Below are 15,599 nucleotides of genomic sequence, written 5' to 3' on the forward strand. Positions count from 1 at the left end.
AGGCGCTTAGCACTTGGAAGACGGAACTTGGAGGCACTAGGGACTAGGAACTAGGGACTAGGAGCTCAAGACTAGGGACTTGGAGAGAAGAGAGACTGAAGAATAAATGGGATTAAATCACACTCTGTCTGGTCTCCATTCCTCTAGTCTGTCCTCACTCTATCTCTTGCTGAATCCCAACCCGCAGACCTGAGCAGCTTGGGGTAGTACGAGCCAGAACAATTTAGCCCCCAAGGCTTTTGGCAGTTGGGGTTCCAACATTGACAGAACGGTTCGTGACATTTTGGCCCCCAAACGTGGGGCAGCAGTAGGGCCGAAACACCATCCCTACCTGTAACACTTGCTTTCTCAAGATGTCTCTAGCTTGGGAGGCCAGTGAGCTCAGTTTCCACCTTCTGAAGCTCAAGGTCCCAATGCAAAAACAGTGTGAAAAAAAAAAAAAGCACAATTTATTCTTAAACTTTTAACAACTTATGTTAAAATATAACTATTTTAATGGTTGTTAGCCAAAAGGCATTATTAAATATAGAGACATTCTGTGACATTGCATCTTTACTATTTTAGGTATCAAAAACCCCATCATTGACCCAGCATGGTGGCACACAGTGTTTGGAAGGCCGTGGCAAGCAGAACTCTGTGAATTCAAGACTAGCCTGGTCTATGTCCAGTTCCAGACCATCCAAAACTACATAGGGTGTCTTAAAACTCTGCATTTTCCTATCTCTGCATTCCAAGGGCTGGGACTGTAAGCCTACTTTACCATAGCTGGTGTGAAAACACTCCTGAATGAAAAGTTTTACTATGGCATTTTGGAACACCAGGATATAGAATTCCTTTGAGAAAGAGAGCATAAAAGTATTCTTTTGACACAACTATAAACACTGATAATTCCAAGAACCCTAGGCTTTCTTGGTCTCTTCAACTGATATATTTTCCATGTTTCCACGCTATCGAGTTAACATGAACAGCATCTGCAACATTCAACCTTTGTTTTAGAACTTATGCTTCCATTGTCTTAAAACTGAGGAGTAGCAAAAGTGCCTTTGTCGCCTGGGACTTGGGTTCTTTTGCTTTGTCTCTTGGGAGGCTGAGGGAGAATCCTACACCCCTCTTCTCAAGGTGCCATCCCAGAAGCCCCATCCCAGCGGGTCGTCCTGGGCCCTCCCTCCTCCCCCCGTCCCGCCCTCCTCAGTCCACCCTGCCCTCTGGCCCCACCCCCACGGTCAGGCCCCGCCCCCAGCCTCTGCGTCGCGTTCCGTCTCCACGGTTACGCGTCCGCTGCTTGGGCTCTGGGGCTGGCGAGGAGAGCTGCGGCCGCCTGGCGTTCGGGCCAAGCCCAGCGTCCTGGGAGCTCCGGGCCGTTAAACCGCGGGTGTACCTGCGGGAAGACGGACGTCGGACTGTTGCAGAGCTAGTGCTGGTAGTTGGTAACCAACAGGGTGGTTGGGCAGGCATCCCGCTCTGCGCAAGCGCTCAGGAAGGAGCGGGCTCAACCTGGCTGTGTGGCTGGCAGGTCTGAGGTCGCTGTTGGGCTGGTGGCTGGCATTGCTTAGGTACTTGTGCCAAGCCGCGAACTTTTCTAACCACAGTAGGCTCATAAGTTCAGGAGAAGGTAATAACAGCACTCATCCTTTTCAGATGAGCAAACTGGCTTTCAAGGAGGCAAGGTTCTTGTTTCTTCAAGATGCTGTTGGACCTTTGATGGCCCAATTCTGCATTTCCATCCCTCAGAGCACTCGTGGCTTTGTTTCCCTTTACCTGCACATTCCCCTGTGTTGTTACGGATAACTCCGGAAAATCAGGAAATCCCTGACTTAAAATTACCACTCTCCCCTAGTTTATAATAGATGAAATTAACAGCTAGGAGTTCTTTTTTAGAGGTTCATAACTCACATATTTTTTCATTACTTACTTTTAATGTTTTTGTTAGAGTCCATATCCCAAGGATGAAATAATCGGAGAAAAAATTTTCTTAAAATTATGAAATTGTGTTACAGTTGGGAAAGGTCTGTTAGTGAATGCATTGATAAGCACTTTCTTTTGCAAGCTGTATTCTTGCTGCCTCCACAGGGGCTTGATTTTTTTGTTTGTTTGTTTGTTTTATTTTATTTTATTGCCCAAATTCTGCTAAGATTTATTTATTTATTTATTTATTTATATTTTGTTTTTGAGACTGGGTCTCACTACATAGCCCTGACTCAATCACTACTATGTAGACCAGGATAGACTCATAGAGATCTGTCAGCATCTGCCTCCCGAGTTCTGGGATTTAACACATGTGCCAGCATCCCTAATTTTGTTTTAATGGTGGCATGATTTAAATTCGGGGAAAATCCCAGTTACTGTCTTATCATTAAAGTCATTTAAATAAAGAAAAAAAACAGGAAGAAACTAGATTATAATTAAATAGTGATAACTCAGTAGGCATTTGTGGATATTCCAATCTAGTAATGGAATCTAACCAGAAAATGTGCATAAATAAAATTACTAAAAGAATCTTGTTGCTTCATTTAGCCACAATGCCTCCCACTCAGGCAGAAAGTGTTATAAAGAATATCATACGAGAAATAGGACAAGAATGTGCAACCCATGGAGAGATCACTTCGGAAACAGTGGTGGCTTTTATGGTAAGCTTTTATGATTAATTTTGCAACTCGTGTTATAAACAAGTTTTAAACTGTAATAGTGAGGTTTTTTTTTCTTTAAAATTCTTGGGAGCTTTTTTCCTGATGTTTTTTAGTTGAAAACAGTGAGATCATCAGATGACTTAATGAAAAGCATCTTTTCAAAGTCTGCAGAATGTCTTGTAGCTTTACAGTGACTGATTTAGGAGACCCTGTGAAGCTTAGAAACCTCAATAATATTCTGCTGTGGAGTTTTAACATGTATTTTTGTTCAAAGTATATTGTAAAAGTTAGTCCCTGCTTTGGTTTCTCTGCTTTCCTTTGGTTAACAACACATACTGAGAACATGGGATACACCAGTTTCCTGCTCTAAAATGGTAACCGTTGCTTTAAGCCTCTCTGCTATGTATTTTTCTAAACCATATTCAAGTTTGATTTTTATTGTTTTCTGTCTCCAGCCTATAACAAAAGCACAAAAGAGTGAGTGATAAGCTGAACATCAAGGGAATTGGTTAAAAAACAGAGATGAATTAATTTCATAATATAGTAAAATTACTTCGTATGTTCTGTTTGTAGGTGAAAGCTGTCGTCCTAGATCCCAGCAATGGCTTTAACATGGATAGGACCCTCATCAAGACTGACGTGCAGAAACTTGTTAAGGTGACTGTGCAACAGTCCTCATGTTTGGGGTGTCTGTTTTCAATTTTAAATAGAACACTGTGTTTTCCATCCTGTCTTCAGCAATGTTATAAAGAAACACAGAATGACGGTGTAAATAACTGAGGGGTTATTTTCTAAGAGAACAGTGTCTGGAGGTACTTAGGTTGTTTCTGGCCTCCTGGCCTCCCGCCCTTGGCTTTCCTCCGTGTCAGAGTAAGGGTCACATCCCGTGATGGAACAAGGGGAAAGGCTGAAGAGTTGTTCCAGTCAGATCCTCTCAGAAAGTAACAACTGGCACTTTTTAAAAAATATTTTATTTACATTTCAGATGCCATCCCTTTTCCCCATTTCCCCTTCCTAGAAAACCCCTATCCTTTTCCTTTTTGCTTTTATACATTTTTTTAAAATGTTAATCAAAGGCTTTATAAGTTTGGTAATGCTCAATCAGAAGTATAACCCAATACCCAACCTAGATATGTAAACTATCTTTGACTGGTGGAGGCACATGAACATCTGCCTCTTTCCCCCCCCCTCCCCCCTCTCTCTCATCACTTTCAATCATGGAGTCAGGCTAACATTGTCTGCCACTGTGTCCCCACCTCTGTCTCTCCCTTTCTGACAGACTTTCTCTCCCTTTCTGACTTCTGGTGCCTAAAACTTGTGTGGGTCCTTCTGCCTCTGTTTTGTGAGTGTTGAGATACTGAATTTGCAGGAGTATACCATCATGCTCTGCCCGTTTTCCTTTCTTTTTGAAAATAACTTAGACGAAGATACCTCATTTGGTAGACTGCTTGCCTGGCATGCATAAAAATACGCCTTGTATTAAATACCCAGACATTCACTGTATAAAGTCAGGTGTGCTAATCTGAGCAATGGGGAGATGGGGACAGAAGGATCATAAGTTCAAGATCATCCTTGGTTACATAGTGAAAATAAAGCCTGGGCTATTTGAGGCCAGCCTGGACTACATAAGCCCTTGTCTCAAAATTCAAAACCCAAACAAACAATCCAATCATTTGAATGTTTCAGAAAAATATAGTAGAAGCATTCATGCAACACTCTCTTCCAGCTTTGTGTAGCACGGCTATTGGACAATAAAAATCCATCCCTGGACACCATTAAGATGCAGGTCTACTTCGATATGAATTACACAAGCCGAGGTAACATAGATACCTATTTTCATACATTTTAAAAGTTTTAAATATTGCAGTTTAGTTAATAAAGGTTTAATTTGGTTGATAACAGGCTTAATTGTTTAATGACACTAATTTTTGTCTGTCTTTTGATCTTTTCTGTCTTTGATCTGTTTGGCAGCTTTCTGTTGTTATTCATAGAATGCCTGAGATAATCAGTTTATACAAAGAACGAGTCTGTTTGGGTCCAGTTTTAGACATTTAGGCCATGTGCTGTTGGGTCTGTTGTTTTTAGGCCCATGGAGGCACATCTTGGCAGGACACGTGTCTGAGAAGAGTCTTGTACCTCATGACTGGAATGCAAACAATAAGATGAGGTAGGGGGTTCCCCGAAGGATTACCTCCAGTGACCTTCCTTCTGGTGGATTCCAGCTCTTCAAGGCTCCACTGTACAGTATACAGTGTAGAATAGTATGGGCTAGATGCCAAGCCTCTAAGTGAGAATGACCTCTGAGAAACAGCTTTTTTATATTTAAAAACAGTTTTTTTTATATTTAAAAATAGTATTGAAAATCCAAATGAGAAAAAAAATGCCAATTGCCTATATGAATGCTAAGAGTCAGTTGGAAATTATATGCTTGCTTCCAAGTTCTATTCTTAACGTTTATGGCACTAATATGGAGCAACTAGAAACTAAACTACTGCAGTTAAATTCTTATATTTTTGGATCTTCTTATTCCTGGTTTTGAATATTATCTCATAATATTTAAATTATGCAACTACTCCAACGTAATGTGGGAATCTAGATTCAGAACATATTTAATTATATTTACTATTTATATTTTATATTTAATTCATACATAAAAGGCATGTTAGAAATGAGGGAGAAGTAAAATTAGTTATTTTTTATAATGTGATCATTATTAAATATTTGGTGACTTTATTTTTTCTTTCTATGCAGTAGACATTCAGAATGTAAAATATGTAAAATAACATCTCTTACCTTTTTGCTTAATAACAATGAAACTCCAAAGGGAAAACATTTATAAAATTAAAGAAACTTGATTTCTTTTTTTAGTTTGTAAACATTCTCAGTTGCTTTTGTGGTGAAATTATAGATATGAATGTTGCATTGTTGAATTGTGATTGAGAAATTTTACTAAGTTATAAGGATTGTTCTGGTGGTAAAGTTGGTCCCTAGAGAAAGGGGGAAATGTCATTTGAGGAAATGACTCCATCATGTCGGCTCATAGGCAAGTCTATGGGGCATTTTCTTGATTGATGATTGATGTGGGAGGCACAGTCCATTGTAACAGGTAGTACCACCATTGGGCTGAGCAAACCCTGGGGAGCACGCCAGCAAGCAGCATTCCACTGTGTCCTCTGCTCAAGTCCTGCGATTCCTGCATTTAGGTTCCTGCCCTGACTTCCCTCTGTGGTAAACTGTGATGTGGAAGTATAAGAAGCTGAATAAACCTTTTCCTCCCAAGTTGCTTTTGGTAATTGGTGTTTATAGAACAATAGACACTCTTACTAAGACAATGCAATATTGTATATTATCAGTAGTATTACTCAGAGGACATTTACTAGGACTAAAACAAGTATAATTGAAGAAGAATATATAGACTACGTATTTAATATTGTATTAAATGTGTTTACATGTTTATGTGTGTTTACATGTATGTTTTAACCGAATTTCTATTGAATTTCTGTAATAACACTTCCTACTAGATTTCTGTATTTAGGCTTCTTACAGGCCTCTGTTTTCATTCAGCACTATGCTTTAAGAAGTCAGGGTTTAGGGATTTAGCTCAGTGGGGCTCAATCCCAGCACTCAAGGGAGGGTGGCAAGGAGTTTTTTTTTTTTTTTCATAAAATTGCCACACACAAACCAGTTTTTCTTGAGCTCTTATATGAGGAGAATTCTAAGTATTGAAGATGTGAAATACTGTTATTTGCTCATTTTAGAGGACTTTCTTGAAGAACATCACCGGGTCTTAGAGTCCAGATTAGGCATCATTAGCCGAGAAATCACAGACAACAGAGCATGCGCCAGGGAAGAGCTGGAAAATCTCTACAGAAAGGTTGTCAGCTATGTGTTACTTCGGTCTGGGCTTGGATCCCCCACAGACATCAAGATCGTCAGAGAGGCAACAGGTAAAAAATAGAAATGATTTCCAGTCCATAAGCCAACCTATATGCCCACTGTATTCATATGTATAGTTTGTGCATGGGTGGGGGCTTGTGTGCACATGTGTGCATGTACAGGTGGGTGCTTGTGTGCATATATGTGCATGTACAGGTGGGGGCTTGTGTGCATATGTGTGCATGTACAGATGGGGGTTTGTGTGCACATGTGTGCATGTATAGGAGGGGCTTGTGTGCACATGTGTGCATGTACAGGTGGGGGCTTGTGTGCACATGTGTGCACGTACAGGTGGGGGCCAGAGGTTGGCACTGAGCATCTTCCTCCGTGTCCACTGTATTCACCAAGCCAGGCTTCCCCACTGAACCCAGAACTCTCCATTCCAGTTCTGGCCAGTCTAGCTCCACAGCTTGCCCCAGGATCTCCGGTCTTCCCTCTGTAACACTGAAATTTCATAGGAAGGCAGCACACCTGCTCAGTATTATATGGGTCCTGGGGATACAAACTCTGGTCATCACGCTTGTGTGGTAAGCAAGCCCTTTACTCACAGAGCCATTTCCTTAGTTCTGCCATCACACTTTATAAAATTGTTAAAGATTGGAAAAGAAAATCAGCATACATAAGTAGTTCAAAGTCACTAGGTTCCTAGAATTATTTAAGTATGTCTGAAGGACTGGGAAGCAGAGGGGGACTGTAAAGAGAGAGAAGGACATCGAGGGTAACAGGAGCACAGAAGAGTCCATGTTTTCTCTCATATATGTAATCAGCATATAATGTATGACATGAAATCAGAATGGAGACTGGACTGGGGCAGGAATGGAGAGGAGAGGCAGGGGAAGGTAATGGGAGGGTGGAAATATGACCAAAGTACAACAATATAATCTGAAAATGTCATGATGAAACCCAGTATTTTCTGTGCTAAATGATGATGATGGTGGTAGTGGTGATGATGATGATGATGATAATTTCTAAAAACCAACTTAAAAATAAACCCTCACAGACTGGAGAGATGGTTCAATATTTAAGAATGTTTGCTGCTCTTCTGGAGGACCTGAGTTCAATTCCTAGCACCCCTGTCAGGCAGCTCATAAACCACCCCAGCTTCAGAGGCTCTAACACCAGTTCTGGCCTCCAAAAGATACTGGAACACACATGGTATATACTCACAAATGCACACACCAGAAATAAAAATAAATTCTAAAATAACCCCCCAGACAGCTTTTACACTGTGTTTCAATTGAGAATTTGAAGCAGCACTTCTCAATGGTGAGATGGTGTCAGTTTTCTTGAGGCTGTGGATACCCAGTGGTCTGTTCTACCTACCTAGTGGAATGGCAGCAGCATTGTGAAGGGGAGGAGGCCAAGGAAGTGATTGGGGCCTATGGAAAGGAATGCTCCATTCGAGTGGAAAGCATTGATTCTGTCATCTGGTTAGGATCTTGACAGAGGAACTCTTTGTATTCTCAGGAAATACATGTCCCATTAACTTTTAAACGGGGATAGAGCTGGGCGTAGTGGTGCCTGTCTGTATTCCCCAGCACTTGAGACGTAGGACACAGGTAAACCAGGGGTTCAAGGTCACCCTGAGCTATGTACTAAGTTTGAGGCTAGCCTGATCACACGAGACTCCCTCCCTCCCTCATGAAGCAAAACCAATATATAGTGGAGACTAAATAAGGTATCCAGCCTCCCTATACATTTTCCCTTATTTTAAGGTATAGATTTTTCTACTCAGAGCCTTAATTAGAAAGATTATTTTTACCAATTGATGAATTAATAAGGACAGAGATATGGGGTAATAACATTATTTTCAGTAGCCCAGACCTGGTATTTGATAACATTTGCTGTGCGTGCTACAGCAGGTACCATAAATATAAACTGTATAAGTAACACTAGAAAGACACATCCCTCAACGTTCTACAGACAAGAAAGAAGCTTTCAATGTAAGTTCTGGCAGCTCTGTCCCACCAGTGCCTTTCTGTCCATTGTGGTGTTTCTCCTGTGGTCTGTTTCAGCTGCTCTGCAGAGTGTTTTCCCTCAGGCTGAGCTCGCCACATTTCTGGCTCTCAGTAAGAAGGACAAGGAACGCCAGTTGAAAGAGCTCACCATGATTGTTACTGGAATTCGGTTATTTAACAGAGACTGTGGGAAAGGAGGAGAAGGCATCGATGACTGTAAGTGTGTCTGTCAGCTGCTTCTCAAGGTTAGGCGTGTTTAAGGCATAACTTCACAATGCAGCAGGCACCACAACATGCCCCCGACACAGACAGTTTAAGATAGGCAGTTCTGTTCGTTAGAAACAACTGCTCTTCATCCCGTGGGGTGGTCCTCACCTTGCTGAGACAAAACTTTACATTTTCTGTACCATGGAAATAGTTTCAGGGACCCAATCAGTCACTGGCATGAGGGAGTAGCCCAGAATCTACCCTCTGAACTCAGCAGAGTGTGGTGTTTACTCTGTGCCACCCAAGAGGAGGAAAACTAGTTAAAAATTAAAAATCACTTTGGAAAGAAAGTGGTGCTGTATATTTAATGGGATGAAAAGGCCAAAGAGGAGACATGCCAAGATCTGCAAAGTCAGAAACAACTCCTGTTGGTACATACACAATGCTTTGTTATTATTTATTTTTTGTTTTTAGGCAAGATCTCACTATGTAACCTTGAATAGCCTGGAACTTGCTCTGTAGACCAGGCTTGCCTCAGATTCACATCGATCCACCTGCCTCAGCCTCCCAAATGCTGGATGAAAGGCGTGCCCCACCACACCCAAGTCCACAGTGTAGCCTGTAGGTAAGTTTGAAAATACTTAGAAAGTATCTAATAAAGGACCTAACGGTAGAAGTCATCTCATGTGAACCTTACACTTCTGCAGGCCTGTCGAGAAGGCATTCCTGCCTTTTACCTCGATCACCACATCAGCACAAGCAGCAGGGCCAGCCAGGCACCCTGACTGTCTTCTCTCCTGCCCTTTGAGCTTTTGGGGGCTGGGAATCCACAGAGTTACACCCTATGAGGGTTTTGTTTGTTTTTATTTTTGAAAGTTGTCATAAAAATTTAAATTCCAGGGTTGGAGCTATATGTAAGAGTATTTGCTACTCTTACATTCTCAGCACCCAAATGGTGGCTTATAACCGTTCCAATGCATTGAAACACAGGATCCAGCACCCTCTTCTGGCCTCTATGGGTATTGCAAACACATACTGCACAGATTTATATGTAAAGTACTCATACACATTAAATAAATGTAAAAATTACAAAAATCAAATTTCCACCAGATAAGAGTGCCTTCCCTTGCTAGACCACTCAGTTTATTTTTTGAGTCCAGATAAAGTTCACACATATGTTTTAAACCTGCTTTCACAAAAGGCAGGCTCAGTGGTTCTTCTAAAGGAGCATGGCAATACAGGACATGGTACCACAGTCTACCCAAATATTCTATAATTAGTGAGAAGACTGGATCTGATTCTATCTTTTCTTGTTATTATGACAGAGTTTTTTTCCCCTCTGGACAGGTTCTTTTCTCTATGGGGTAGGACCACGAAAGACATACCTTTGTTGTTATTAATCTGATAGGAAAAATCTGACCTAATTTAATGTTTAAAATACAAGTATATTCTGGGTTCTTTTCCCTCTGTCTCATGCCTGTGCTCTCATACTCTGACACACAGTGCCAGCCATTCTCCATGAAGCAATACCAGCCACAACTCAGCATATTGACTCCCAGCTTCAGATTGCCCAAGACCAGGCATTTCGCTACACAGCCATCCTTGAGAAAGTAACACGCAATCCACTCATGGCCAAAGAACTTCAGCCATATATGTTAAAGGAAGCATTGTACAATGTTCGACAGTATGAGATCTTCCTGCAGACTGTTTTGGTGAGCTAATGTCACAAGCACTGCATTTTCTGTATGACACAGTCTCCCCTGAGAATGGGGTGACTCACAAAGGAGAAGGTGACCTTCGCATTGCCTTGGCATGACCAGGGCTTAAAACAGAAACAGCAAGGTTAGGTTTGGTCTTCGTGGAACTGTGTTGGTAGAAGCCAATTTACAGTTGTTGATTCTCTTTAGTGCTTGTTAGTATGATTGGTGACATGCTACAAGTAGTGATGTGTGTATTTGTGACACTTGTAATTGAGAGCATGTGCTTTATATTGTTGGCAGGGAGCTGGCACAGACAGTGTCATTATCACTTGGAAGTTGGGATCGGGCAGGGCTTAACACATGGTATTAATCGTACAATTATAAAATATGAATCCAACTCATGCTGTCTTCACAGTCAGATATAATCACGTGTGCTGAGGAGGTGGAGATGATGATAAAACAATTGGCAGCTCAGCTGGAACAACTGAAAATAACAGTAAAATCAAAGACAGCGGTCCCAACGTCACAAGTCTTCGTGAGTACTTGACATCCTCTTCCACCTTGCTTTTGTGGACCAGGCTCTCAGTATGTCACCCTAACTGGCCTGGAGCTTGCTCTGGAGGCCAGGTTGGCTTCAAATCACAAAGATCCACCTGCCTCTGTTCCTGAATGCTGGAAGGGAGGGACGGAGGGAGGGGCGCACCACCACACTCCCTGACTTTGACTTTTAAAAAATTGGATATTTTATTTGCATTTCAAATGTTATCCCCTTTCCTGGTTTCCCCTCCCCCTGCTTCTATGAAGGTGCTCCCCCCCCCCCCCCAACTCCCACCTCGCCTCCCTGGCATTCCCCTGTGCTAGGGCATCGAGCCTTCACAGGACCAAGGGCCTCTCCTCCCATTGATGCCCAACAAGGTCATCCTCTGCTACATATGCAGCTGGAACCATGGGTCCCTCCATGTATACTCTTTGGTTGATGTTCATCATCATCATCATCATCACCATCATCACCATCACCATCATCATCATCTTATGGTGAAGGGGCATGTGGAGGCCAGAGAGCAACATTCATGAGTTGGTTCTTTACTTTCTTAGTGGGATCCTGGAATCAAACCTGGGTTGTCAGGCTTGTGAGCATTTTACCCACTAAGCCACCTTGGTAGTCCAAACCCAGCGGTGCACAATCTAGGCCAGTGCTCTACTGCTGAGCTAATTCCTTGGCATATGGCTTGTTTGTTTGGTTTTGTTCTTGTTCTTGTTTTTGTTTTTGTTTTGGGCTAGTACCTCACTATATAGCTCTGTAGGTATCCCAGGCTGTCCTGGAATGTGGGTCCTTTTGTGCCTACATCCTGGGTGCTGGAATGTAGGCATGTGTCACCATGTCAGAGGCACTTTCTTAAAGCTGAACCTCCTTTTGAGTCCTGTAAATCGGATCAGAATTCTTACAGTTGTATTCCATTAGAATGATATTACATAACACGTAGCATTAGTTGTATACAAGCTGGTCCTGCTCTTCACAGTCAAGTCTTAGTCAAGTCAAACAAACAGACACTGTTGGTTTGATAATGGTGGTCGCTATTGAAGGAAATCATGACCTCCAGGAACGATGACCATAATATCTGTGGCCATGGAAGCAGTCCATTGTAGTGTTAAAGTGCGGAGTCAGGGGAGAGAGGATAGAGACAGTGGGCAGGGAGACAGATGGGAAGGGAGAGAGAGAGGAAGAGAATGAGAATGTGTTCTTAGTACTCTGTCAGAAATGGAGTCTAGCAGGGATGTGATACAACTCTCGTCTTATTTGAAAGGAAGATAACCTCTTTATTTTCCATGCAATGACTTTCTGATCAACAGTACTGTTTTATAGGAAAACGCTGCAAACCTGATCTGAACAAGGTAGTTGTAAAATGTACATACACTTTACATGTATGTAGACCATTTGAAACCATGATACCTTTCTGCAGTCATTCTCAACATTGGATTTAAAAAGCAAGAAACTTTTATATGAGGCTTAGTTGATTTTCTGTTTGTTCTATAAATGTTAATTTTTATTGTGAATAAGATATTTTATTTCACTGACCTAAATATTTAGCTTGTAGCTCCCTTGACATGCCAGAAGATGCACTTATCTGCTTTTCAGGTTCTTTTGATTCATGACAGGGCCAGATAAATCTATTATAGTGAGTTATTTACTGTTTGAACGAAAATTTCCAAGCATATTTTTCTTCTTGGCCTTTTGAGGTAAAGTAGTATTATTTCTTAGGAGATCAAATGTGTTTGGCTACTTCTTGGGTAAATTAACTTAATAATAGTTATGCCAAAAGAAACACTTCAAAAGAAAACACTGGTTTTCCTTCTTCCAACTTGCAAGTCTGTTCTAGTTTGACAAGAATTGGATGAGTAGAGGAATGAGTTTCTTTGCGATTCCTGCTTACTTTTAAGAGCACAGATGGCTCTGCCACATAGTCACTTTATCTGTGTCCTCTCCCATTAGCCCATCTTCATTGCACTGGCAAGTCTGTGGATGAGCTTTCAGGATGAGACGGTTCTGATCAGCGTCCTCAGTAACTTGACCACCAATCTGGAGCTGTTCCTGGGCACTCATGAGCTTCTCTTTCCTGAGAAAGTGATGCAAGGTCTGCTCGATGGCGTCATCGTGAAAAGCGACTTGACGAGAATAGAGGAGCACATGGGTAAGGCACACTAGCCATTGTCTCCTTCTCTTTAAAGTTACTGTTACCGTACAATCATTCTTGTTGGTTTCAAATTTTCATGTTCGAGCTTTCTGATAAAATACTAAACATCTCAATTATGAAAGACTGATATTCATTATAGAAAATATGAAAAAAAAACCCAGACATTGTATAACACACACCTCTAGTTTTCAGTGTGTAGGTGGTAAAGCAGGAGTTCGAGGACAGCCTAGGCTACACAGTAAATTCAAGGCCAGCCTGAGCTACAGGAGACCCTGTAAAAAAGGTGGGAGGAGTGTGAAAAATACAGATATGGAAAATGAGTATCTTACTTTCCAGAAATTAATTTTTATTGAAGTCCTTCATGTCTTGGTTTTGTGTGTTTACCCATTTATATTGCAGGAGTGCTGGTTTTGTAATTGGTATACTGAGAAAAAAAAATCCCTGCTATTTTTGTTGCAGATAAAGCTCCATTTTAAAGAATGAAACTTGCTACACATCTTCTTAGTGTCAAGTTGAAATTTGTGAGCAAATTTAGCTAATCTTAGGCCCTAATAGATATATTAATACCACCCCCAATCTCTCAGACAGGGTTTTTCTGGGTAGAGTTGGCTGTCTTGAAACTCACTCTGTAGACCAGTCTGGCCTGAAGCTCACAGAGCTCTGCATGCTGTGAGCTCCCGAGAGTGCCGGAAGTGTGCCGCCACCGCACAGCTGATGCACTGATTCTTAGAGAAAGGTTCACATGATCAGTCAACTTTTAATCATTTTATCAGTTTTTTACTTTTTGTATATTAATTAAAGACGACCTGAAATTCATGAGAAATATCAAAGTAGAGCTTAGAACTTAACACTCAAGCTTCTTCTAGAAAAATGAAGTGAGATTATTTGCTAAGTTCTTTTTCAGATTCTATTTTGGTAAAAACCAGAAAATAAAAATGTAGCAGTGAGTTGGTTTCTTAAATTATTAGAATATATAAAAACTGAAAGCTAAATAGGATACCCCAACTCCTCTTAGTGGAGGTTTTTACTACTTTCTTAACTTCGTTAAAACAGAATATCTAAGCAGATATGAAAGGAAATTGAAAAACTGAAGTTCAGTTGTGAGTGTTTGGTTGAGCTGCACCCTCTTAGATTTAGAAATGTCTTTCCTACCAGAGTCAGAACTTTTTCTTCATTAGAATATTTTATCAAGTTATTCTCTCTAAAACTGGGAGAGCCATATTCTTCTGGAAAAAAATTTGCACCTGCTTATTATACCAAGAGATCTTGGGCATATCAGGATATTTTTTCCAAGTTAGGCTTTATATTTAGTTATAGATACAAGTCCAAGATAAACAGGATGTTGGCAGTTTGGGTCTATAATCAGGTTATTAGAAATATATGTGTGATTGTAAAAGTTAAGAATCTTGGAAAACAATTTTTCATGAATGTATCTAATTTATTAATCTTAGTTATCAATGTCAGTAAAGCAACTGGCATGAGTAAGTATCCTTAAAGGTCAGAAGAACAGGCTGGAAAGATGCCCCATAGTTAAGAGCATTTCCTGCTCTTGCAGAGGACCCAAGTGCAACAGCCTGAAACTGCAGCACCAGGGAAATCCAGTAACTTCTTCTGGCTCTGGAGCACCAGACATGTGTGCACTGCACACACATACATATGTAGCTACTCACAACATAAAAACAACTATTTAAGAAAGAAGTCTAAAGGACAAAAATTGTATACCTTTAAATCAAAATCAAGCTAGTAAAAGGCATCTTCTTTCCATCTGGAACAGTCTTTACAGCTTTGAAACATAGTCTAGTTATCTAAGTGCCGTATTCAAAGGTTTTCCATGTAGTGGTATATCCAGACTTGTGCCATCTTAAATGAAGGAGATCCTCTTGGTCACATAACAGTTCTTTCTGTTCATCAACTTGGGTAATTTACTGTGTAGCAGCAGGGCCATTACATACCTGACAGAAGTGCTCTGATCTGCTTTTCTCTTAACCTGTAGAACAGGCTTTTCTGAAAGGTCTCTCAGTGTTCAGTCTGGAGCAAAGTTCTACTTCCACCTTCACCGAGCAAGTTACTCACCTGGACAGTCACCAAGGCCTTCACCCTTCTTTACACGAATATCATCCCTAATAAGTCTGATTTTGTGTACATCAGGGGACACGTTGTCAATTTGAAAAGGTTTACATGATAAGAAGATAATGTTTAGAATGACATACTGCTAATTGATTTAGGAAATTGCATCTTCTCAAGGGATGAAAACCATTTCCTGTTCTCTTTCATTTTAGAAGAAAGAGTGCAGTTGACAGATTTCAGAGTACAGGAATGGCTTTTTCCAGAAACAACAGCAAACTTTAACAAACTGTTAATTCAGTACCGTGGATTTTGTGGCTACACGTTTGCTGCAACCGATGGCCTTCTCCTCCCAGGTATACTGTTAGAGATAAGAGTCTGCCCTTGTGGTACCTGTTCTGTATGAGTGCTCAC

At 41.0% G+C, this 15,599-nt stretch overlaps 1 protein-coding gene across 3 annotated transcripts in view; it reads left to right on the forward strand.

Moving 5' to 3' along the window:
- Positions 1-1,269: 1,269 nt before the first annotated feature.
- Cfap206 (cilia and flagella associated protein 206) overlaps positions 1,270-15,599 on the forward strand; it is a 31,874-nt gene continuing 17,544 nt past the window's right edge. The window contains exons 1-10 of one of the 3 annotated variants that reach the window (XM_076923988.1): positions 1,270-1,553; positions 2,515-2,627; positions 3,201-3,284; positions 4,354-4,444; positions 6,386-6,574; positions 8,579-8,737; positions 10,232-10,440; positions 10,844-10,963; positions 12,920-13,118; positions 15,401-15,541. In XM_076923988.1, the coding sequence (XP_076780103.1) occupies positions 2,520-2,627; positions 3,201-3,284; positions 4,354-4,444; positions 6,386-6,574; positions 8,579-8,737; positions 10,232-10,440; positions 10,844-10,963; positions 12,920-13,118; positions 15,401-15,541 (1,300 nt within the window). In that variant the 5' untranslated portion in view covers positions 1,270-1,553; positions 2,515-2,519. The remainder of the gene's footprint in view (positions 1,554-2,514; positions 2,628-3,200; positions 3,285-4,353; positions 4,445-6,385; positions 6,575-8,578; positions 8,738-10,231; positions 10,441-10,843; positions 10,964-12,919; positions 13,119-15,400; positions 15,542-15,599) is intronic. The other 2 variants (XM_076923990.1, XM_076923989.1) reach the window with 2 other exon arrangements.

Source organism: Arvicanthis niloticus, chromosome 25, assembly GCF_011762505.2.
Source record: "Arvicanthis niloticus isolate mArvNil1 chromosome 25, mArvNil1.pat.X, whole genome shotgun sequence".
Lineage (NCBI taxonomy): Eukaryota > Metazoa > Chordata > Mammalia > Rodentia > Muridae > Arvicanthis > Arvicanthis niloticus.